Raw genomic sequence first — 26,957 nt, 5'->3', positions numbered from 1 at the left:
ATGCTGTAAAATTATCCATGTATATATCTTGCAAATAAAAAGCTATAATAAATTTTTAAAAAAAAGAAGCTAAGGCAGTATTGGGGGGTGAACCCTCACTTCAGCCAGGGATTAGCACCACTACAAACAACCTTCTCTTTTATCTCCAATCTCCAAGCTTGCTTGCATCTATTTTGTCCTCATCCTTCATGAGATTATCGTCAGGGAGTATAAAATTAATTAATGCCCAAACTAAAGCGGCAAGAGCAAATGTTAAACCATTCAGGCCTGGACTGTTATGTTAGCAAAGGCCCTGAACATTGGAAGTCTCATCTGCAATGTAGGAGTTGATGGACCAGACTCGGCAACTAGTGCTGCTCCTTCTAACCCAGCTGCCCCAGCTGAGGAGAGAATAAGAAAGAGAAAGCAAATAAAGAATACAAGGAGCCAAGGATGACATTGGCTTTGGTCTGTTTTGACTAAATATTTTTGTAACATTAAATAAAAAGTCTGTCAACTTAAAAAAAAAATGTGAGAGAAGAGAGAAGAGGGAGAGATGGAAAACACATCAAGGAAAATTTAGGAATTGTTGATCTGAATCAAAGAGTCTATACATCCTATTTTAAGAAATCTTATCTTAGAAATAAGAAGCAAAGTAGAAACAAAGAATTCATTAGTCACTCCTGAAAGAACCCCTAAATGAAAACTCACAGTCAAAATTTAGAACTTCTAGTTCCAAGAAAAAATACCACAAACATCCAGAAAGAAAAAAATTTACCATGGTCAGAAGCATTCATTATTTAGCAAACATTATAGAGGAACAGAAATTGTGAAACATCATGGAAGAAATATTTATCTATCTATAGATAGATAAATAAATAAAATAAAATAAGTTTACATGATTTTAAATGAACTGTTAATGATAAAAACAAACAAACAAAAAAACCAAAAAACTTCTAAGCATTCAGATGTAAAGACCAGAGCTGTGTAGAACTTCTGTAGGTCAAATACAAGAGTTAAGAGAAATTTTAAAAAATTATAAACATGAAAAACAATGAAAAAGGACTAACCAAGGAAAAACTGCTTATATGTCCCTTCTGAATCATCAAAAGTCAAAGGAGTTTAATTTAAATAGAGCCTGGTAGTAATTCTGCTATGTCTTGATGATGGAAAGAAAAGGAATATACTTAGATTAGGGAGGAAAGGTTAGGAAAAAGTACCTCACATGATCAGTAGACATCTATTCAAACAAGGAAGGACCAAGAAGTTAATAAGCACCTACCATATTATATGCCTTGAATTGTGCATTTTACAAATATGATTTGATCCTCACAATAGTGGGAGGTAGGTGCTTTTATGACCACCATTTACAACAGAGCAAACTGAGGCAAACAGATTAGGTATTTTGCCTGAAGTCAAATGTCTAGTAAAATCATAAAGTGGATTTGAATTCTCAAGTTCCTAGCTCTGGGCCTGGGTCCAGGAACACTTGAATTTCACTCTTTTCTGAACTGGTCAAAGGAGGAAACACAGGAACACACCCATGCAGTGTGGACTATAAAAATACATTATATCCAACCAGGAAATAATAGGAAAAGAGAAGGGGAAAGGGGAAATTAGAGGGAGGGAAAATTAAGGGAGGAATTAGTCCTTCCCGAATTTGCATGTCATTTTTGAGCAAAGACCATGCTAATCTTCTCCCTATCATTCCAATTTCAGAATATATGTTGCCAAAGGGAGCACAGAGAGGATTTAGTCCTAAAAGAAAAACAATTACACATAAGGATGTACATAAATATTTATAGTTTTTTTTTTGATGTAATAAAGAATGGGAATCTAGGGAAATGCCCATAAATTGGGGGATGGCTGAACAAATTATGGTGATAAAGTGATGTAAGTATTGTATTGTGTTATAAGAAACAAAGGGAAATGTTTCAGAGAAACCTAGGGAGATTTAAAGTGAACCAATAAAGGGTGAAGTGCACAAAACCAGAAAAAATTTATACAATACAAAGACAGTAATATGACAAAGATAAGCAATTCTGAAAAAATTAACAACTCTATTCAGTGTCATAATCTGTCAGACGACTAATGATAAAACAAACTACCCTTCCCCTGATAGAAGGGTAAAAAGGACTCAAAATAAGATGGATTTCTTGAAATATGACAAATGTAGAATGTTTTGATTTACAAGTTTATAAATGAGATTTTTTTTCTATATGGTTCTCAACTGGGAGAGGGTGAGAGTAGAAGGTAGACTTAAGTAGAAGATACAAATGGCAAATTTTTGCTGACAAAAAATAATTAAAAAAAAAATAGAAAACTATCAGAGAGGCTATTCTCTCGAAAAGGAATATGAAGGATGTTAAACCACGTTTTTTACTATGGATGTAGAAATTAAGGAAAGGAGGACAAAGTTTAGGACAATCTACGGAATTTTAAAAAAATTAAGAAATGAATAGAGTATTTCATGAAGAACAGCTGTTTATGCCGGAGAAATCTCAAGTGGCAAGGAAACTTCATCTGGATTAGATTTATTCTGTTATCAACAGAATATAGAACTAAGGCCGCCTCTAGGTCTGAGTTCAAAGTATAAAGTACCAAGAGACAGAACATTCTAACAAGTCAAAACAATCCAAAATTAGGATGGGCCACTTATAAGATACTGGATTTCTCATCATTGCAACACTATGAAAATTGTTACTGAAGGAAGATACCTGCCTGAAATAGAAGGTATTATATTAGATAATTTCTAAGATCCTTTCGAAACTTTAATAAAAATAATATAGTAAAGTGCCTTAATAAGACTTCATTTTACATATATTATGAAAGGAACAACACTCTCCAAAATTTAAAAAAATAAGGGGAAAAGAATGTGGAAGGGAGAAACAAAGGGTAAGGAAAGAAGACAAAGGGGGAGACCCATAGATAAGTAAAGCAAGGCAAAAAGTTTTTTGATTGAATAAGTTTGAAGTTTGACTTTTTCTAACATCAATGAAAAAGTCAAACTTAAAGATCCAATTGAATAAAATATACATTATATCTCAAGTATATTAATATTGTTTTAGATGCATGTTTATATCTGGGTAAGTATGTGTGTATATGCCCGAGTATATGTAGGTACGTATGCATGTAACCTTATGTATGTGTGTATATATAGTCTATTGGGTACTATATTAAGTACATAATAAAACATTAAGGTATCTGTGAGTAGTGTGAATGTGTGTATCTATATATGTACATATAAATATATCTGTGCTTAACTGTAACCTGCTTAGGGGAAGGAGGATAAAAGCAGAAAAAAAATAAGGTTTAAAAAAGGGAGAGCACAGCAAAGAACAAAAAGAACCTACAAAGAAGCAAAGAACAAAAGAACACTCATGAAAAGAATTTTTTCTATTATTGTCTTTTTTTTCCTTATTTTATATTTAGTGAAATAAATAATAAAGTAATTTTTTAAAATATGGCTTCATTTGATAAGGATAAGGTAGAGGAGTGGATAAAATACTGGACCTGGATTAAAAAAGATCCAAGTTTAAACTAGCTGTCAATTAACAGCTATTTGCCTGTTTCCTGAGGCAAAATTAAGATAAAAACAGTTCTTACCTCAAAGTTGTTGTGAGGATCAAATGAGATAGTATTTGTGAAGCACTTATCATAATAACATACAGATGCTAAATGTTTTTTGTTTCCATTCCCTCTTCCCAATATTGGAGTAAAATGTTTTGACAATAATCCTACTTTTATTAGCCCTACTTTAGATATGGCAACTAAGGATTGGGGAATTGCCTGTAACCAAATGGTATCTAATGAAGTACCTAATGAAAAATTTGAACAGAAGTTTTAATAACTCCAAATCCAGTATTCTGCATTACATATGGACTGCTATATATTATCCTATAAACAGAAAGTATAATCCTTGGCCTTTGCCTCCCCCACAAAGATTTTGGCCCCAGGCAATACAAATACTAAAATAGTCATTCTTTGCTTCTATCTTAAGGAACTACAGGAAAATCTCAAAATATTCAAAGTATATAACTCATGTAAAATTCCACAAATGTAGCCTTAGAAGGGATGGCATTTGCAGTTTGAAATGAGAACGGGTTGACAATGGGAAAGCAGGCTGCAAGAGATGGAGCTTGATTTAAAAGAAACTAAAGATTCTAAGAGCTGAAAATGAGATGTAAAGCATCCCAAGAATGGTAAACAGTCAGTGCAAAGGCCTAGAGCCCAGAGATGGAATGTAATGAACAAGAAAACAGTATGTAGATGGGTGTAGGTGGACCATAAAATTAACCAAATACAAGACTGAAAAGGCAAGAAAAGGTTACGTCGATTTAAAAGAACTTTAAAAAAAGATCATCTAATTCAACTTCATTTTTCAGATAAGGAAACTACATCCATTGAGGATGACTTGTCCAAGGTCTCAACAGCTAAACAGTGATAAAGCTAAATTTCTCATTTGTAAGATAAACTCACAATTTGGATTACTTTCTATCTAAAATATTTTTTAATTGTAATAACAGCAAATATTGCTTTTTAAAGAATTTTTAATAAATCTAAAAAAAATTTGTCCATTCTCTTGATCAAGAATTTATTTTACTCCTCAATATTCTCATATATTAATGTATTCAGTTTCCATGTATGCAGTAATACTCGTTTACATATAGAAATTAGCCCATATGAAAACTGACTGGACCAGGCCAAATGCAAAGAAAAGCTGAACCTGAGGCTTTAAAATAATTTAAGGAGATATTTTCACTTTAAAAAGAGAGAGTTTAAGATAAGTTAGGCAAATAATTTCTAAACCCTTTAAAAGTATAATTTCAGAAATCTAACTTCGTTTTTAATAGTTTAATTATTTAAGTCTGTAAAACTGTGCTATGATTTAAGCAAATTCCATATATTAAAATGCAGGTTTACAAAAAAGTGAGGGCAATAGTTTTCACAAAGTGGCCTATAACAATATTTCTTTAATTACAACCTCTCCAACAATGTTTAAAATTAAATTCTAGGTTTAAGTTTTGATTTATAACTTTTAAATGATAAAATCATAGATTATCTGTAAATCCATGATAAATAACTTTAAAATACTTTAAAAAAAAACTTTTTGGGATTAAGTTTTAGTAATTTTCAAATTATGTTGTACTTTGATGTATAATTCTAATGTTACTTTTTCACAATTAATATAATTTCCTAAGTCTTTTAAGTTCTAATAATTTACAACTGTATTAAGACTTTTTCGACATATTATATAAACCACATTACCTAGCAGTTATCATATCCACTGCCTATTCAGAGCAGGTCTTGAGTTTTTGCATATTTTCCTTTGTTTAGCTGAGAAATAAACTAAAAATTCATATTTACAACATGTGCCACTGCAGAAAACTAGGCAAATAACTTTAACCAAATCTCTATTTAGACTACTCAGGCATGACCTGCTACCTGGACCATTTCCTGATTGTAAATACTATTTTGCATTTATTAATCCTAGCACACTCCAGGAGAAAAAGAAATTCAAAAAGCCTAGGGGCTCCAACAGTTCAGATTGCCACTGAAATTGTTCAAGTGGTCTATCATATCTACTGCAGAAATACAGTATGGAGCACTTGTTGCTTTGTGGCCCAAATGTACTCTTCTCCTCAGATGGATTGTAAAAAGTATAGATTTGAATCTACTCAGTATCCAGTGAACCAACTTTTAGGCTCACACAGCACTAAGCTGTTATTTTTTTTAAGCTCTTATGATTAGGATCTTTTTAGGAGATAGTTGATGGTCACTGTAATTGTTTTTTCCATAATTTATTTCAGGAAAGTTATACATGTGAAAACATAGCACAAGACTGTATGAAATTAACAAAATTATGACAGCCTCTTGTCTAAAATAGATCTAAATTGAATCAAAGACCTAATCACTTTTCACTTAATAAAAGACACTTTGATGGAAGGATCCCGGAAATTAGAATTATTCCAGCTCACCTTGCTTAAAGTGACCAAATTAAGATTTTGTTCACCACCTTTGACCAGACTTCTTTTCTGGAAGATATTTTCTCAAGGGGTATCTCTGCCTATATTTGTTGTTCTGTTTAAGGAAATCAAAGCATCTAAAATTTAAACCATGCACTTTTATTTTGCTGTGGCATTTTGTCTTTTGCTATTTAACATAACTGGAAATTGGCTAAGTGAAAACATTCTGTTTAGCACAGGTTATTTTCCGTATTTGAACTTCTCTCCAAACAAAAATGGATAAACAAGTAATAATTTTTTCTTCCATACAAAAGAAGATTCAATTTGGAAGACAATATATTCAGAAATAACATTTTTTTTAAATAAAAGGCAACAATTAAAAAAAAAAAAAAAACCTCTAATACCTTAAAGGGAAATTGCTTATTAAACATTTGAAATGAAAGAATGTTTGTATAGAAAAATTAAGCTCACCTCAAGGTCCCTTTTTAAAAGGGTGTTAAAAGGGTGATCAGAGTGGTCAGAGTGATTGGAAATGGTGGTCACCAGGATTCTTACTAGTACTTATTAGAACTCAGGTAAAACAATTAACTCAGAATAAATTCAGACATTCAGATCTTTAATGCTGTCAATTCCTCAAAATACCTTAAAGCAGTATCTGATTTCTCCAGGTAAATATAAACCATAGACAGTTAAAGATTTTATTGGTAATGTCTTCTATCAATTCTCACCTACTTTGTTCTACCCAATCCTGACATTAACTTATGCACAGATGAAATGAGATGATTTGTTTCCCTTTCCCTCCCTTCTCCACAGAAGGGCAAAGGCAAAAAATTTTTCTTAAAAAATTTTTTTTACTAGCTTTCTTTTCCTTTGCTTTTTGCTTACCTCATAAACCAAGAGTGTCGAAATCAAACAGAAATTAGGACTCACTAATTTTTACATAAGGATCTCTATAAACTGCAAATTGACTTAGTTTTAAATGCAATGTTATCTGTTACATATTTTTATTGTATTTTTTATTTATTTTATTAAATATTTCCCAGTTACATTTTAATCTTGTTATGGTAGTACTCAGGAGTGCTGCCTATTGGTATTTGACATCTCTGTCACAGACTACGATATGAGTTTTAAATCTCTTTTTTTATCATGACTCAGAGGAAAAAAACCCAACAAATTTGGAGTTCCAAGCTCTAATACTTAAACCTATCTGTGTCAATTAAGCAAGTCACCTCTCTCTGGGACAATTTTTTCCCCTTCATTTATAACAAAAGTTGCATAAATAATCAGGTCCATTTGATTCCAAATCCCAGGTTCCCTCACAACACTGCCCTAGCACACCTTTTAACCAATATATTTAGCTACATAAATCTGTTCCCTTATCCTCCAAAACCAGTTTAAAAGTCTAGGAGGACCTATGTGTCAGACAAAAGTGCTAGCATGTTAGGTCACAGACCTAGACCTGACAAAGGTGCCTTTTATTTTTTAATCTCCTCTTCTTAAGAGGATACAAATATCCTCTTTCAAATTCTTAAGAATTGAAATCAAGTATGACTTGTGTAAATATTTCTCTTCTCTGATTCTGTTACTGGGCTACCATTTTAATCCTATTATAGCCTCTTAGCTAGAAGATATTACTGAAACACCGATTTCCAGGACATTAAATTACTAAGAAGTAAAGTCAGCCTTCAAATGACTTTCTAACATAGAAACTTAATCTCTTCATAATCCTAGTCATTCAATATATAGATAAATTTTTGCCCAAGTGGCACAATGAATGGAGTCAGGAAGCTTCATCTTACTGAGTTCAAATCTGACCTCAAACACTTATTAAGCTAAGCAAGTCAGTTAACCCTGTTGACCCCAGTTTCATGAGCTGGAGAAAGAAATGTCAAATTACCAGACTCGTTGCCAATAAAACTCCTAATAGGGTCACAAAGAGATGATCGTAATGACTAAACAACAACAAATGATTTAAACAATGTAGGAAATTCAACACTGAAATAACTGAATCTCAACAAATCATTTCAAAGATTCTTCGTTGTAACTTTTAGTCATAGAAATATTGAGGGCCTTGGTAGGTTAAACAACATAGTTACACAGCCTGTACATATTAGAAGTAAGATTTAAGCCTAATCTTCCTGACTCTTAGGCCAGCCCTTTATCTACTTAAGACAATGTTTTTATACATATAATTCTAAGCACATACAGCAGAAGGCCCCCACTAAAAAACTAATCTCGAGGTCAATCTTTTAAGTCTTTGCTCAGGGGCAGTGTGAGGACCTCAGCAACTTCCCGCTGCTAAACAAGACGCATCTGGAATCAGCTCAAGTTCTCTGAATCACCATACCGAAATAAGCCCTGCTAGGATTCTGACAGAGACAGGTGTCTCTACCCCCCACCCCATTCTAGTGTGTAATACCAGGCTCTGAATCTTCATCCACATCATCAGGGTTTAGGGCTTCTATTCACCCTCCAAAGCTCCTGGGGCTTTCCCCAGGAAAACAGTATTAAAACTCACCCAACTTTACTAGTTCTGGTGGTCCCCTCTACCCAGACCTCGGCAGACCTGAACTGTGTTCAGTCTCTGTGACTGCCTTTTTAGTGCACTTCCCCACAACTGGCTTGCTTTATACTTCTCTGCTACCGTGTTCACAGTTTTGGGGCTCTGTGCTGCCTTTGGAAATCCAAACCTGTGTTAAAACAACCAGTTACTATCATCGGGACTCCCTTCACTTTCATTTTGCTGGAATTCCCAAAGAGCAACAAATCCACTGTGAGAACATCCAGTCTCTCATGCACACACCCCAAGACCCAAAGCTCAAATACCCCTCAAGTCTTCAGGGCCAATGAAGAGTTCGTTTCTGTTTACAATATTGACTAACTTGATTTTACAGCACACAACTTAGCACAATTATGGAGCTAACTACTAAAGCATCAATATTTAAAGTGTGATCCCTGATTCAAAATGAGGAAGTTTTTAACATACAAGAATATATTAATTCATGTAAAAAGAAAATGAGTAACATATTAAGGTATTGTACTCAGGGAAAAAAAAAAAATTAGGGATAAGTGACAGCATTCTTCAAGAAATTAAAGACATCTAAAGAAAGGATTAAGCCTGTTCAGTGTGGCCTCAGAGGGCAGAATTCAATAGGATGGGTAACTGAAAAAGAAACAAATTAGATACGTAGTAAAGGGGGGAAAAAACAGGAAAGGACTAAAAATGGAGCCATTTCTGGGAAGAGTTTCATGTAGAGTTTGAATAAGAATTTGGGAATGCCATGGGCAGTAGGATGAAACTCAAAAGGAAACTTCAGGGAGGTCAGTTAACTTTGAAAACCACAAATTAACATTATCTATGTTTTGCATTTTTATTTCGTCATTTTAATCTGGTTCATGCCCAGGTTTTACATATCTCTTCAAGTGCAGTTTGTATTAGAACAAATATATATTTATAGGTTGACTAAATGCTACAGCTAGGCAACTAATTCTGGTCCCTTCTAAAATTTTGTCACCTACAGTAATAGGTAATAGGAGAAAAATATTTTTAATAACTGGAGTGTGAAAGATCCGAGTTCAAATATGACCTCCGATACTGACTAGATAAAGTCATGTCACCAGTCTGTTTCCTCAATTTTGGGGATCATACTGGCACCTAACTCACAGAGATGTTGTAAAAATCAAATGAGATAATATTTGTAAAGTGCTTTGCAAACCTTTTAACTGCTAGCTGGCTACTGTCATTACTATTATAGCCAATTTTTAATCTGTCTAATTTGAAAAATACAGGTTTGGTTGGGCAGTTTTTCACAAAGTGAAAAAGAGAGATTAATAAATCATTATGTGGTAGAACACAAGAAATGCTGAAGAGGGAGGACCAGGCCTAGTTAAATCTCAGGTCATATTCCTTTTCTGAAAAAGCCCCCCCCCCGCCCCCCACCTCCACCTGCTAATTGAGAATAATAAATGAGTGCTAGTAAATATTTACATGTTTCCCAAATTTATTGTGAACTTAGGATCATAGATTCAGAACTGGAGGGAACCTCAAAGTTTATCTAATTCAGAAGTTCTTACTCTAGGTTCTATGAACTTGTTTTTTGAAATATTTTTATATTTATATTTCAACTTAACTGGTTTCCTTATTTTATGAATTTAAAACATCATTGTGAATGGGTCTAGGGGCATTTACAGACTAAGGCAAATGGCACAGTGGATAGAGAGCTCTAGGAATAGTAAAGTTCAAATGCTCCTAGTTTAAATTCTCCTGATGGTTTCAGTTTTATTTTCCTGTGTACTTTCTATGAAACCTGCTAGGATTCAGAGAAACCCTCATTTCTATGAAAGTAAATAAGGAAAATTCACTTCTTACTAAAATCTTGCTGTAGGAAAAAGGCTGATTTCAGAAAAGCCTGGAAAGTATTACATGAACTGATGAGTGAAATGAGCAGAAGCAGGAGAACACTAAGCAGCAATAAGATTATGTGATGATCAATTATGATAGACTTAACTTTTCAAGCAATATGATGATCCAAGACAATTCCAATAGACTTGGACATGGAAAATGCCATCTGCATCCACAGAAAGAACTATGGAGACTTTGTAGGGATTGAAGCATAATACTTTCACCTTTTTGTTAATTTGCTTTTTATTTTTAATAGTTTTTCCCCACTTTGATCTGATTTTTCTTGTACAATATTACAAATATGGAAATATATTTTAAAGTACTATATATGTATAACCTATGAAAAAAATAAAATCTTGTATGAGAAAACATTTAAAAACATCTTCAGTAAAATTAAAAATCCAATATTTTCCTTTGAACCCGTTTCCAAAAGTCTTGGACAAAAAGTCATTTCCTTAGGAAGATGGATTTAGTATGGTACTCCAAGACAAAGTATAACTTGTCCCATTCATATATCACAACCTCCCAACTATATGCAATCTATCCTATTCCACAAAGGTACTTTAGAGAGAAAGATGATATCAACTGACTGAATTAGTTGTATAAACAAGATACTGAACTGCTGAACTGATAAAAATCAGTCCATAACAAGTAGTGTTTAAAGGTTACTTCAACCACTGAATGCATATGCTTAATAAGTTACCTTCTCCCCAAAGGAGGAAGGGAAACATGTCAAGGAGTAATATGGAAGCAGCATATTTATAACACTCTCCAACACAACTAACTAGCTATAGGACTCATTATTCTCCATAGAAGAAAAAATTAAAATATAGAAATTTCTCTATATAATTAAGTTATTCAATAGTTGTGGAACGTTAACCAAAACTACATTTTTATATTATGATTTTGTCTTTCCAGGAAAACTTTCAAGATCCCTAATGTTATCTAAAATAATCTTGGGACACACAATCATTCTGGAAGACATGGGCAATTATGCCCATCTGGACATCTCTCTAAGGTAAAAATGGCTTGGATATATAGCTTCATAAATAAGATTTCTTCTAGCAGAACTGAACCTACAACATAGTACAATAATATTTTTCTTCAACACTGTTCTAAAGGAGAGTTAATTTTTTAAAAGGAAAATTGTCTCATATTTTAAAAGCTTTTAAAATTAAAATACATTACAAGATTAGAATAAACAACTCTGGAAAACCAAAATTGTTTACTGAACCCGCCATTAAGGAGCTCACCACTCACTTTTGTTCTGATGGCCCAATCATGCTTCTCTCCATATTCACATAGTCTTTTTTAAGAAAAATTTCTACTAAGGAAACATTTCACAGCCCCCATGTTCAATGGGGGGAAGCACCCTCTATTATCTGAATTTAAATCTAGAACACTAAATAGTCCCTAAGGGAAATTCAGTACCAGGATCATAGTGAGAAATGACCCCTTAGAAGTTCAACCCCAATTAATTTTACAGAAGAGGAAACTGGCACTGAACAGTTAAATAACTTGTCACATGGCTAGCTAGTGTCTAAGATTGGATCTGAAGTCTTACCCACAGTGTGGTAAAATAGATTAGTAGCCCCAACTCTGCAGTTTTTTTCCAACTTTTCAACTGATTACCTACATTTTCCTTAAGGCCTGTTTTAAGCAGCTTGTTTTCAGTCTTCTGGCCTAGGACCCATTTCTCCATCTTATCCCCTCTGCAACACAACCAAAACATACTCCTTAAATAAACCTTTTTATTCATTTGACACCATCTTTAAGACTTTACAATCTAAAAATACTCAATAGAAAAGCTTAGAAGAGCCAAGGCAGACTAATCAAGAGGAGTAAAGAAGTTTGTAAAAAAGGAATTTTAGCCATATTTATTCAACTTGCAACTATCCCATAAAGATGGAAGTTGACAAACAAAATACAGAAGGTATGAGCTCAGAAACCAAAGAACGGTTGATTTGTGTTAAGAAAGTTTTAGTATTTTTGTTCTATTAAAAATGATGAACAAGCTTATTTTACAAAGGCCTGTAAAGATTTAGAAGAATTGATGCTGAGTAAAACAAGTAGAAAAGAATACACCATACATAGTAACAGCAAGATTGTACAATGATCAAGTAGGAAAAATTTAGTTCTCAATTCCCAAGGCAATTCCAAATAAACTAAGTAGAATAAACTAGATAGAAAATGCAGCCTGCATCTAAAGAGGGAGAGAGACTGAATGTAAATTAACATATGCTATGTTCACTTTTTTTCTTTCTTTTTTCTCTCATCTTTTTTTGTTTCGATTTTTCTCTCCCAACATGATTCATAAATGTTTTCTTAAAAATTAATATATATGTATAACCAAAAAAAAAATTTAAAGGGGAGAAAAGGTTTAAAAAGTTTTGATACTAGTTATATGAACCTTTCTGTATAGAATAAAAACATTTTCTCATTAAAAAAAAAACAAACCTAAAACTCAGCTATCACTATTAGTTATTGTGATGGAATAGAGCTCAAAAAGAGGAACTCATAGCATGATAAACTCCTCTAGTGGTTTTCAAAACTTTCTAAAACCAATCTTTACAGCTTCATTATATATTATTCTTTTATATGGTCAAATTAACCTGTGTTCTTCATACACTCAACTCCTTTTTCCATGCCTTTATATTAGCTGCTGCCATGCTTTAGTGGATTCCATTCTCCTCCTTCAAGATACCACCTTCCAGTGAGGTCTTATCTGATTCCCTCAACTGCTTCAAACTCCTTTGGTATTTACTAATTTTTTATTTATTCTTAATTGTTTTAGTCTTAGTGTATGCATTCTTTAAACTTCATATATATCCTTGCTATTTTCCCCAATAGGAATAGTTTCATATTTGTAACCATATTTGAATTTGTAACTCTATAGAGCCTAGCACATAAACAGATACTTTAATGCTTGTTAACAGACTGAATTTTTCTTGAGCAACACCATAAAATAAGGGCTCCAGGAAATTTTTCTTGAGAGTTAAAAAATGTACATATAGGTTAAAATTTTTAAAGATAATGCAATAAACTACTGAATTTAAAATAATCAGGTCTAAACAGTTCAAACTCTATACTTGACATTCACATTACTGTTCCACTTCAATAAAAATAGTAATTACACACCCTCAGATTGCAGTGTTTTCCCAGGAGTGATTTCTCTATTTGACTGGAAAGGTACTCTAGGTAACAACATTAGAACACAAAAAAATAACAATAGGATTGGGAGGTTAACAACATGCTTAAATGCTACCAGGTTAGGGAGAGGAAAAACCCTGTAATTCTAAAATATATCAAAACACACTTTAGAATTAACTGGAAAAATGTATGAAGAATATTTGTGTTTTATATCCTAAATTATGCAGCCCTTATTCAATCATAAATATTTTAAAAGGAAAATTATATACTCAATAGTCTACTAGTCACAAGAGAATACACTGGAAAAAAGACAATCTTTAAACAAAACAAACCACATATTTATTTACTCTTTCCAAGTAAAACACTGAACAGCTTAAGGAAGATGAAGTGAGATTCAATCTCATAAATGAAATGGTGCTTTGAGAACCAATGAACATTTTAAGAACTACATTCCCCAAGAAAACTATTTTTTCCCTAGATATAAATTATTTTCCCAGAGAAAACTGGCTACTAGAAAAGAGACGAAGTTTCTTAGGGATTTTTCACCTATATTATAGGTTTTATTATTCCTGGGCCTCAAAACATTTTAAGTTTCCCCCATTCTATAACCAAGTTCATAATATATTCCTTAGTTACATTATCAAACAGCTAGTCTAGTCAGCACCAATTTAGCCCTGAGAGAATACGTATTTCCTGCTCAGAGATTAATTTAATTTAATCTGTAGAAGATCAGATCCCCAGTACTATGATAGACAGGATTCTGCAGGTGTTAATCAAGTCAGATTCCAGTCCCATCTAGGATACTTACTCATGTTCTGGTCATGAAAAAAATTGCTTAAATTGTCAGTCTTGGTTTCCTCATTTGTAAAATGAATCCTATCTCAAGGGGATATGAAATATGAAGTGCTTTGCAATCCTTAAATATGAGGTACTATCTAAGGTGCCTTCTAGAACCAAAATAATGTTTAAGGAAATCTGGTGATAGCTACCCAGATTTATGCAAGTAAAAAACAAATACTGTACTACAATACTATTGGATTATTACTGAATGGGACTGGATGAAGTATTTCTCAGTATTGAGTCACTCAATCCCTGTTCCCAGAGCTGAGAGACTTTAGGTCCAGGAGGGAGGGAGGTACCCTGGAGGGTCAAGACCTTGAACCTTAGGATGCAAGAAGTTAATGAATTACAGGACCTGACCCACAGAAAGTAGACAACATGGTTGACCATTGGTTAAGGATGGTTCCGTTCTTTTAGTCTATCCAATGAAAAGGCTTTTGCTTTTTAAACCTTGGACAAGAAAGAAACTGGCCAGATTCAGGAGCACATGGCGGGAGTTGGGATGGCTCCCAGGTGTGTCTGTACCTCTCCCTACAGGGATTAAATAAATGTTTTCTCTTTGTACCTGACAATGTCTCTGATTAGTTAGGAGTCTAATACCAGTCTCACATATTACCAAAGAGAACATCAGGCTCAAAAATCTGATCAAAGTAATCACCACCATCACCACCACCACCCTTTCTGCTCCCCCCCCCAAAAAAGGCAAAATAATCATACAGAATCAAAAAGATTCTGAAAATGGCAAAAGACTTCAGAAATCCATCTAGTCTAATTTACAAAATACACACATGATGATTAAATTGTTACTGGAAGACCTTCAGAAAAGGGAAGCTGTCATCCCATCAGGCAACCTAAATTTTGAAAAGTTCTTTAATATTGAGAAGTTTAAAAAATTTTTTTTTAATTTTGCCTCTTTGACCTCTGGGATCAGAGCTAATCTCTCCTCCCTCAAATAATAGTAAAAACTAATTTATTCCCTTTTCTCCCTCCCTCCTTCCCCAACCTATTCTTCTCTTCCCCAGGACAAATTGATGTCAATGTTCAAGTTCTGCAGTCAATGGGCTATGAAGCTGGGCACCAATGAAATGTTTAAAAAGTCCTTGGAAAGGAGCTAAAGTAAATTCCTAGGGGGACTTTGAATAGGATTGGTTCTGTATTAAGTTTAACTTTTACTTTAAAAAAAAGGTTTAATAAAAGAATTACCATTTCTCCCATTTAAGTTCTGGGGGTCCTTGAAATGTCTATTCCCAAAGGTTCCCTCTCCAAGGACCCTTCAGAAGGGTTCAGAAGCCCTACTGTTACATACCCAGAAGGAAATTCTTTCTCCCCTCCATTCTTTGTATGTGAATAGTTCCTTTTTTTGATACTTTCAAATTCTTAAAAATAATTTTTTAAGATTGTACTTATTCGATCAAAGGGATTTTATAACAAAAAGGGTGAAAGGCGAAAACTGCTTATATGTCCAAGTATCAGAATATGAAGTAATAGAACTCAAAATAGTAGAAGCTCACAGCATACAAAATCTAAGAAAACCATCACAACTAAAACTAATGTTTTCAAAATGACTGAAAATTAGGCAAGCTAATTCCTTAATATATGTTTTCTTGCCTTTTTTTTCTATAGGTGAAGTTTACTGATTCTTTGTTGGAATTACAGCTTTTTGTTTTCATTCTTAATTTTAGGAAATTCTAAATTTCAATTGGAGATTAGTGGAAATAAATATCAATTTCTTTTCTCCCATTTAAGTTCTGGGAGTCCTTGAAATGTCTACTCCCAAAGGCTCCATCTCCAAGGATTTCTTCAGAAGGGTTCACAAACCCTACTGTTATAGAATGAAAAAGGTTCATTTGAAAGCAGGGACCATCTCACTTTTGTATACACATCCATAGCATAGTGCCTGACACATAATAGGCACTTCATAAATGCGCGCTGCTTAGACTGAAGAACTAGTGGTCCTATACAAGGAAGCACATTTTAACCTCCAAGGACAAAGATTTGGCACAATTATATAACTACAAATGAAATCTGCAAAAGTAACTTGGTCAAAAGAAACCAGATAAGTAAAATGTATTGACTGAACTAAAAAGCATTTATTAAAAACTTATGTGCAAAGAGAAGATACAAATAGAAAAGTTAAGATGGTCCCCCTGCTTTAGGAAGTTTACACTGTAATGGAGACAACATAAATAGGAGATTTCAAGTGTAACTTGCAAAGTCCCATTGTTCTAAGGTTCAATGATAAAAAGATAAATCAATTGAGGAAATCAATAAAATAAAAAATAGAAGCAATTCTGTACAAGAATTCTACCAACCACCAGGACAAGAAGAAATTGGTGCGAAGTTAATGAAGTAGATAGTAATCCTGGCCCAGAGTCCTGATAGAGTATATTGTGATAGGTGTCTTCAGACAGGAAACTTCAGATGAACTTCTAAAGAAAACAATTCCAATAAGGGGGGGGGGGGGGGGGGGAAGGCTTTATCAGATAAATTTGGAAAAACAGGTAATCGCCAATTAAGATTTTTTTTTTTTTTAAGAAAATGCAGAGAAAGTGGAAGGGCATAAAACAAAGGAGGAATAATCCTGTAAAAATGGCACAATCATCCTCAATGGCACATTCCTTTTTATAAAGGAATATAAAGGCTCAGAATGAACTGTGGCTGTCAAAGACAGCTAAAAGCAACAACAACAAAATAAGATAGAGGAAGAAAACTCATTGGGAAAAATGGGAGGATCAAATCGAGTAGAGATGTATCAGAAAAAAGAATTGCCCATCCTCACTTTGCTGATGTTTTCTCTGGCAAGAATGATCTTTATGGTAGAAATGATAGGGAATAAAAAAATGGAAAAACAGAAAAGAAGAAGTTGATAATACCTAAGATAAGAAAGCAAACAGTAATAGTTAACTATTTTTGGTGACTTAGCCCAAATTAATTATATCCTGAGATGCTAAATAATGACTCCTGAGTATCTTTCCATAAAATTGAATGAGTTTAGAGAATAAGAAACTACAGAATTAGGGGAAAGCACACTTTCCAAAAGAGGAGGTGAAGGAGAAAGGGATTCTGACAACTACAGGCCAATGAACTATAGATCATTTCCTAGAAAAATGTAGATTAAAGGAGATTAGTCTTTGGTGTTTAAAATTAAATAGGTAATTACAAAGTAAAGTCAGATAATACATTTTTACCCCGTAAACTCTACCAATAAAGATCCTTTAAATTACAGATCACATATAATCCTCTCATATTGGGGACCTTGCTTCAAGCTTGGAAACAGGTTATCTACCAAGAGTTTTTTCTTCTTTAACCTACATTATCAAAACTCATTTTCTATTTTTTTTTTTAATCCTGTAACCTAATCTCTATAGGTGTATGTAGGTGGTCATTACTTTTTTATATATAGCCTTGATTTCATCCCATCTTAATTTTCTAGAAAACTGTCCTCACAATCATGTCTCACTATCTTTCACTTCAAATTTACTGCTTCCTCATTGCCCTAAAATCATCCTCAGGTCTTCCCCAAGCTTAAAACCCCCTCACTTCAACAGTAGTATTATCTTCTAAAGCTAACATCCTCCTCTGCTTTCTGAAAACTCATTTCTGAACCACTTGAAATCTGGCTTCTGAGTTCAATTAACAAACTATTGGTCCAAAATCACCAATTGAGAAATCCAATAGTCTCTTCTGGATCCTCAAACTTTCTTCATCTCTTTGCAGGTAGATTAAGTAACAAGTTTTTATTAAATGCTTACAATGGACCAGCACTGTGCTAAGTGTTAGAAACAAATATCAGCAAAAATAAATTTGGTCACTGTTTTTTCTAATAGAAGACAACACAAAAAAAAGATGAAAAGGAGAAAGGGACCTAAATCCTTAAAAGGAAGGTAGGAGAGAATTCAACCAAGTCCTTAAAATTTGGATAGTCAAAATAGAATGAAGCAGAGTTGACCTGGATATATACCCAGAAGGAATTCATTAGTGGGAGGAGAGAACTATTTACAGAGATATAGTAAAATGAGAAGACCTCAGACTGAATGATGTTCCAGGATTGGAGAGCACTTGACATTGTTGACTACTTTCCCTTTCCATCATCTTTTCCAAAATATTCTCATTTCTCCTAACTTTTGGTTCATTTCTTACCTGCCTGGTTTACATTAAGAGATTAATAAATGTTTGTTGACTGGACAATCGGTTATTACCATTTCTATGCAAATGACTCTTGGAGTTATCTCTACATCCAGGCAACATTCCTGAATTACAAAACGCTTATTGGATGTTTCCTAAGAATCTCAAATGCCAATAATCAAAACAGAAATTAATAATACCCCTGACCCCACAAGGAAAAAAAAAAATCTTCCAAATGTCCCTATTTCAATCCAAGATATCACTATCCATCCAGTCACCAAGTTTCAAAACCATGAAATCATTCTTGAATCCTCACTTAACACTCCTTGCTAACTATTCTCCTCTCCACCCAATTAGTTACCATCCCAGTTCAGATCTAATCTTCACTGATGGACTATTGTACCAGCTTCCCAACTGGTCTCCCTGCCTAAATTATCTCACCTCTTGAATCTATTCTACACAGGGGTTACAAAAATGTACCCCTAAATCACAGCTCTGACCACTTCATTTTTCTGTTAAATGGAGGCTCCCTTTTACCTCAAGAATTAAATATAAATCCCTCTATTTGACTTTTAAACAGTTTTTACAACCTGGCTTCAATATGCTATTCTGCGCCTTCTATAATTTATAGTGTGTAGTTCAGAAATGGTGAAGGGTCACCATTTAATTAAAAAAAAAAAAAAAGCTGGAGAGATCTCTAGAAGCAAAGCTAAGTTTATTATACATTCTCCCGAGAAGGGCGTCCCCACCCAGAGAGCAGACAATAGAAGGGAGGAAGCCCCGTTGAGGGCAGGGTTAACACTTTTAATCCCTAACGCAAATACCCCCTCCCACCACTGACCCTGATCCTTTTTGGCTGAGGATCTTACATTCTAAACTTGGGAACTGCCCAAGAAATTGAACTTGACCAATAAAGTACATAGTTGCTCATATTTGACTGAAATAGGGAGATGCTAATGTCATGGGAGGATAGCAAGAAGGGGATTTAGGTATGCCCTTGACTCAATCTTCAAAGTCCTTCAGGACTACTCAAACTCTGAAATAGATGAAGCCTTATTCGATTTTCACAACTGTCTTGTCTCACCTCATCTCGTTCAATAGTCCAGCTACAAAGGTCTCTGGCTAAATAATTCCATCTATCATCTACCTCCCCAGCCATACACAAAAACCTTCACCTCTAGGATCACTTTTTTTTATATATAGCTTTTTACTTACAAGTTATATGCATGGGTAGTTTTACAGCATTGACAATTGCCAAACCTTTTGTTCCAATCTTTCCCCTCCTTCCTCCCACTGCCTCCCCCAGATATCAGGTTGACCAATACATGTTAAATTTGTTAAATTATAAATTAAATACTATATTAGTATATATGTCCAAACAGTTATTTTGCTGTTCAAAAAGATTCGGACTTTGAAATAGTGTACAATTATCTTGTGAAGGAAATCAAAAATGCAGGCGGACAAAAATATAAGGATTGGGAATTCTATGTAGTGGTTCAGTCATCTCCCAGAGTTCTTTTGATGGGTGTAGCTGGTTCAATTCATTACTGCTCTATTGGAGCTGATTTGGTTCATCTCATTGTTGAAGAGGGCCATGTCCATCAGAATTGATCATCTTATAGTATTGTTGCTGAAGTGTATAATGATCTCCTGGTCCTGCTCATTTCACTCAGTGTCAGTTCATGTAAGTCTCTCCAGGTCTAGGATCCCTTTTAACTAAGCTTCCACATGGTTCAATAATGATATCCCACAACTACCAGTATCTTCCCCCCCAAAATAATTATCTTCACTTTGCTTATGCATGTATTATATATACATATGTATAAAACTATTTTTTGTTCTTCATTCTGGAAGAACAAGACAACAAGGAGGTGATGCCATGAAATGCAAGGGAATTAGATTTAAGTAAGGGAGGGCTGTGCAAGGTCCCCTGTGTCAACTTTCCCTCCAGAGCCATCTGGCCTAGTGGCCAGCCACAGAGCATCACAACTAGAGAAGGTCCTGGATGCAAAGAAAGACCCTCACAGTTTAATTGAAGCCACACCCAAAATTAGGGTGACCCCTAATAGGTTAGGGGGCTATGAGGCCAAGAATGGCCTCTTTCACCTAATCATATAAATAAATCTGGAAGGGAAGATCCTCCAGGGTTTCTGGTCAAACCAGAAAAGATTGTTATTTACATTCACTCAGATTCAATCAGGACTCAAACTACGACCAATTGGCTTAGGCCTGGGGCTTATAGTTGACCAATTAAATGATTTTGGTTTGAGGTCTTTAAGAAAGAAATCTAGCTAGTAAACTCTTAAGATATTTTGGAAAGATTCATCTAAATGAAACATTTGCAGCATCTTATAAGAAGGGAGAAAAGAAGGAAGGAAAAAAGGAAGGAAGGAAGGGAAAAGGAGAGTAAGGGAGGGAAGAAGAGAAGTTATAGTCATCTTCGAGAAAAGAAGTGAATGGGACTTATTGGATGAAGTTTTCTCCGTTTGAGACTAAGTCACATGATCCCTATGCCCAGAGAGAGTATTGGACCTTGGGTTGCAGGGAGTCACAAGGTCTCTAAAGGTCAGACCTTCAGGAAATGGGGTAACCTATGAGTAGCAGACAACTTTGATGACCATTAATCAAGAATGGTTAAATCCTTTTAGTCTATTCAATGAAAAGGCTTGGGTCTTTTGCCATTTAAATCCTGACAAACGGGAAGCTTGTCAGGTTCCACTAGCACATGGCAGCAGCTGGGATGGCTCCCAGGTGTGGGTCTGGGCCTCTCCCTGCAGGGACTAAATAAATGCTTTCCCTTTGTACCTGAAGATGTCTCTGATTAGTTAATTTGGGAAAGGGGGTCTAGCACCCGTCCAACACAAAAGAACAAATAACCTCTGGAGTATAAGTGCCCCGCTGGGAACCCAACTGGAATCACTGGGAAACTCCTTTATTTCCTTCTTTCCCTCCCTTCCTCTGTTCCTTCCTTCCATATAGGGTATCATTTTGGATGCTCTTAAAGATTTGTTTTGTTTTGGTTTTTTTGGCTGAACCCTTCCCCAATGGGATTTATAGGCTACATTTCTTAAAGAACATGCATTAAACTCAAAGCACTCTTTGGCCAGAAACTCTTGAGGGTCTTCTCCCAGGTGTGTGTGTGTGTGTGTGTGTGTGTGTGTGTGTGTGTTGTGTGTGTGTAGAAGAGGCCATCCTTTGCCTCAATTGCTATCTAGCCTTAATCACTGAATGTATAATGTCCTGAAAAGCATGCACAGCTCCAGTTCACACACATATAATGGGAGGTGGGCATATAATTAGACAGCAGTTTGCCTAAAAAGATCTTGTCTGGTTGAAATCAAGTACAGAATGAGTCAGCATTGTGCTGTGGCAGCCTAAAAGCTAATTTGATTTAAGGCTCCAACAAGACAGTTTGCAAGAATAAAGTGGTAAATAGTACCCATGGACACAGTGTCCTGGCCAGTTCATATTTGGAGCATCTCCTTTATTTTTGAGCACCACATTACAGCAGGATGCTGAAAGGCCTTTTAAATCTTTTCATATGAAGATCAGCTGATGGAACTGGAGAAGTTTACCTAAATAAGGCCCATAAGAAATAACAGCTATGTTCAAAAATTTAAGGGGCAGTCAAGCAAATTGGCCAGCTTCTTTCAGAAAAGACCCATATATAAAGTTTTACTCCCTCCTCTGACTTACCCATCCCTATAACTTTGCATAACAGAGCTACTCAAGGACAACTTCACCTAGGGAAGATATTTCCTCCTTTAAAAACAAAGCTCTAGGAGGGCAAATACGGTCCTAACTTAGTATTTACACTCAATCTGAGTCAATCAGGACTCAAAAAAAGACCAAAAGGGACCTGAATTGGCCAATCAAGAAGAACGAGATGTTTTTCCTTTAGGGTGTGGTCTTTAAGAGAAACCTAGCCTGTAAACCCAAAATACCCTGGGAAAAGTTCAGAGATTCAAAAGGAAAAAACAAAACAAAACTCAAGTGTATCAATGAGTAAAGTATGGATACAATACCCTATGTGGACAGGGAGGAGAGAGGGAGAGAAAAAGGAGGGAGGAAAGGAAGGAAGAAAGGAAGGGAAAGGAGAGAAGGATTTTTCAAATGACCAGTTCCTGAGAGTCTTCTCCCAGATTTACTTAGATTTTTTTTTTTTTTTTTTGACTAGGTGAGATTCTTTGCTTCAATTGCAACCTAGCCTTTACAACTGAATGGATGCCACCTTAGTCCAAATTAAGACCTGTTGAGAACCTTAACTTTAAGGCCAAGGTCTCCCATTGCATCCAGGGCCATCTGCAGTCATCTTGAGCCACAGATGGCTCTTGAAGGGAAGGTGAGGCAGATGACCTCACTTAAATCCAATTCACCTGCATGCCATGTCATTAAGCACCTGATGTCATGTCTTCTTGAAAAATGAAGGACAAACAATATTTAAAGATGAAAGGGATCTCAGAGGCCGTTTAGCAAGATTTGCCTGGGATCACATAGATAGTTAGAAAAACTTGGTTCAAATTCTGCCTAACTCCCAAACTAGTCTGCTTGAAAAGCTTTACAAAGAAACTGGACAACCACTTGTAAATGGTTCCCCCTTTTGAGGGCGGGGCAACCACTAGATCAATGGATAGAGCACTGGGACTAGTTGTCTATGGAAGAAATGAATTCAAATCAGACCTCAATTGGTGAGACTTACATGAACTGATGCTGAGCGAAATGAGCAGAACCAGGAAATCATTATATACCTCAACAGCAATACTGTATGAGGATGTATTCTGATAGAAGTGGATTTCTTCAACAAAGACAAGATCTAACTTAGTTTCAATTGATCAAGAATGGACAGAAGAATTATTAAATTAAATTTAAAATTATTAAAAATAAATTATTATTAAATTTTATTTATTAAAAATAAATAATAAAAATAAATTTATTTCCAAAATAAAAATAAAAATATTATTTCAGATTAAAAAAAAAAAATCAGACCTCAGACACTAGTTATGTGACCTTGGATAAATTAACTTAGATTTGTCTTAATCCACATGAGACAGAAATGGCAAACCACTCCAGTGTCTAAGTAGCCCACCTGGTCAGAAAAAGCTGGACAAGACTGAACAAGAATATTCCTTTCAAGAATGGGTTGGTGCAGAAGACTACTAGGGTTACTTCCTACTATAAAATTTTATGATTCTATTTGTAAATGTAGAAACGAAGTAAAGTTTTGTAGTAAATAAGTTTTGTGAAGGACAGCCATTATCTTGAATAACTCAAGAAATTCTCCTCAAGCTCAGGCTATATAAACAAAATAACACTGCATGAGGTATTTTCTAAAATGACTAGGGGTCAGAAATCAAAATCTCAAATACTGAAACTGCAAAACAAAAGTAATGAGGTAATCACAGGAAAAGTTTTCCTTCTCTAAATTGAGGACAGCAATATTAGCCAAACCTGTGAGATTCTCTAAATTCTAAGGATTGCTTCTTATAATAATTATAAAGTAGTTTATAAACTATAGATGATAACATATGAGAGTCAAAAATAATCCCTAAGAGCTCTGTGATTCTATTATCCAACAAGCTTCAACTCATTTCACCTGAAGTCCAGGGAAGCCATTCACAACTATCAATCAAACCTCTGATCATTTTTCTGAGCTTTTATGACATTTATAATCCACACAACATAATTTAACACTTAACTTTATATATTGTCTTAAAGACAAGAAATAATTCTTAGTTCTCTTGTATCCTGTATAGTGCCTATCACAGGTATCTAACAGTACACCTTAGTAAAAATTCAGATTAATGAGTATTCCTCTTGCCTTATAAAACCAGATGGTGTGAGAAAGTAATTCATACAGTTTAAGGAAAGAATGAAAAATACCTTAATTGTAAAGCTCAGAAATGAAGAGACCTGAATGTGGAAAATTTTATCCCAGAGTGGTGGCTTTTTTATCTGTATGTGAGAACTTGGAAAGAGGGAAAAAAAGATTGAAAACTCCTGAAGAAAAAATGCTCTGCAAGCAAAAAAAAAAGAAAAAGTGTTGAACCGGGAAAACTTAGCTACGAAATATTACTTCAGTTGCAGAATAAATTATTGATAGTGGCAGTTGCAGAACACTTTAAAGTCAGTCTCTTATATACATCATGTCTTTTGATTATAGTTTGTTTTCAGATGAAGTAGCTGATGCTCTATGAAGCTGACTGACAAGTTTTCAGACTCAACCATCTCTTACCTGGGTCGGTCCAAGTTCTATACTCTACGATTACCTTATATATGTACCAACTTATTTACATAGCCTATATCTATTAAAAGAGGAAGATTTGTTTTCTTTCCTTTATATCCCCAATCTTTAGCTGGAAAGCTGGCACATATATATTGCTGACTGATTTCCCTCCTACTTCTTTACCGGGAAAACTTACATGAATTTTGCCAACTTATTTAGTCTTTACTGGGATAAAAACGTCAAGAAGCTAAATTTCCACTCTTTTCTTGGTTGGTAGGAGGAAGATTAGATTGGAAATAGGCAATTATGCTTCCGAAGGCACTGGTAATGAAATACAAGTTTAATTTTAGGATGGGACACTGGGAGGGCTCTTTCTCCATCAGAAAATGGGTTTGAAATAAGTAGGTCCGAGATGAGGCTCAATGCAAGAGGGACCAAAGCTTTCGAACCTAGGAGCAGTGTGCAAGAAACTTGTAAACTGGGTTGGGATGTGCTAGGGCAAACTGTGCTAAAAATGGACTTTATCTGATGCTCTGAGAAAAGGATGTGCAGAAAATGTGTTTGGAGCTGTAAAGTGTAATGTGGTTGGTTTTGTGCAAAGAGAAAAGCCCGAGCCGGAGGTCTGCTGGCAGGCAAGCGAGCACAAGGCGTAGGGTAGGGAGTGTTTGTGGAGGGGTGAAACTGCTGTGATTGGCTGGAGGGCGAAGGAGGGATAGGGGACCGAGTGGACAAGCAAAGAGGCTAGGTGAGTGGGGTGAGTGGAAGGGAAAAAAGTGTGCAGAATAATTCAATGGTGGGGGCGAGACGGGGAGGTCGGCGTTGTGATGTAGGTACTGTCTCATATACGGACAAGGAACACGGACCCTCGTCTCCTTCGTTCTTACCCGGCTGTTGCGGTCAGTCTCCAGCACCTCCTCAGCCCTGGGTCCCTTACTGATGAGTGCTCTCAGCAGCCCCACGTTGTTGGTGCTGGCCGCACGGAAGAGGGACACGGCCTCCGGCACGGCCCCCAGTTCCGCGTCGTCCTCCGCCTCCGAGCTGCCCCAGGACTCGGGCTCGTCCTGCTCCAGCCAGCCGTCCTCCTGGTCGGCCGGATAAAAAGAATCGTCTGAGGCTATGCTGCGAGTGTCCGGCAGCAAAGAAAAGTCCACATACTCCTCGCAGTCTTCTTCCGCCCCCTCGTCCTCCTTCTCCTGTCCGACTTTCAGGGGCGAGAAGGACTCCTCTTCCGCAACGCAGCCCGGGCTGACCGGCTGCTCCCCGTGGCCGTGGCCCCCGCCCCCGTCCTGGCAGTCCCCCGACAGCAGCCCCATGCCGGCGCCCCGCCCCACTCAGCTTCGAGCGGCGGGGGCCAGAGAGGCCGGCGGGGGCGAGTGGGACAGGGGAAAGCAGCCCCTCTCCAGGACGGGGTGCTCCAAGGAGGCTCCTCGCGCGCTCTCCCTCTTCCTCTAGAACTCTACACGCGAGTCGGGCGCCCCACGCTGCACCGTCCGGGCCCGAGGTCCCCGGAGGCTCAGGACCAACGCGGGCGTGTATCTAGAGCAGTTTTCTCCCACTTCCACTCACCGCTCGCCCCCACCTCCCGAAAAATACATTTTAAAATAGAGCAGATTCTCCCAGTAGCCTCCGCCTTGCCGGAAACCAAAGACTATCTTTTTTCACTTCGCTAAGAAAAGTACGAAGCTGCAAAATGCCGACAGAATCCCAGCGGGGTTTAGGAGTAGCGGCGGGGGTTTCCAACACTCCAGGCGCGGGCGGAGGCAGCGGGCGGGCGCCGGGGCAGCCCCGCGTGCGGCGCAGGCCACGGGAATTCACGCCGGGCACTCGCCAAACTGCGCGTTCTGTGCAGAAGGCTGGATTTGGCAGGATTAGCTGGCCGAGTGACTGGCTGCCCTGCTGCTTTTTCCCCTCCTCCCCTCTAAGAAATCCCCTGGGATTAACTTCGACAAAAAGGAGGTGTGGCCCAGAAGGGAGCCCCAGTCTGAAGTGGAAAAAGAAAAAAGAAACAGGTGGGGCTTCCCGCGGTCCCCGATGGGGCCACTGACCGCCCCACCCACTTTTGGCTGCGAGAGCGGGGACCCTGCGCTTGGTCTGGGAGGATGCGCCGAGGGTGCCTGCTGCAGCTTTCGCACTTTGGAAATCCTCAGGCGAGTTTCCCAGCGGGGGAAAAGCAGAAGTAAATAACTGCCTTCTCTGAGATCCTAAATCTAAAGAAGGCACGCTCCTCCCACAAGTTAAGCAAAAAGAGATTTGCTTTTCTGTTGTCGAAAAT

At 36.4% G+C, this 26,957-nt stretch overlaps 1 protein-coding gene and 1 pseudogene across 1 annotated transcript in view; both read right to left on the bottom strand.

Annotated features, from left to right (window-relative positions):
* ANKRD33B (ankyrin repeat domain 33B) overlaps positions 1-26,742 on the bottom strand; it is a 99,695-nt gene extending 72,953 nt beyond the window's left edge. Inside the window, exon 1 of the mRNA XM_003759624.3 lies at positions 25,570-26,742. Coding sequence (XP_003759672.1) covers positions 25,570-25,998 — 429 coding nt within the window. The 5' untranslated portion in view covers positions 25,999-26,742. The remainder of the gene's footprint in view (positions 1-25,569) is intronic.
* Positions 1,608-1,722, bottom strand: LOC111718997 (annotated as a pseudogene).
* Positions 26,743-26,957: the final 215 nt, after the last annotated feature.

The sequence above is a fragment of the Sarcophilus harrisii genome, chromosome 1 (genome assembly GCF_902635505.1).
Source record: "Sarcophilus harrisii chromosome 1, mSarHar1.11, whole genome shotgun sequence".
NCBI classification, from domain to species: domain Eukaryota; kingdom Metazoa; phylum Chordata; class Mammalia; order Dasyuromorphia; family Dasyuridae; genus Sarcophilus; species Sarcophilus harrisii.
This window is presented reverse-complemented; position numbering and strand designations above follow the sequence as displayed.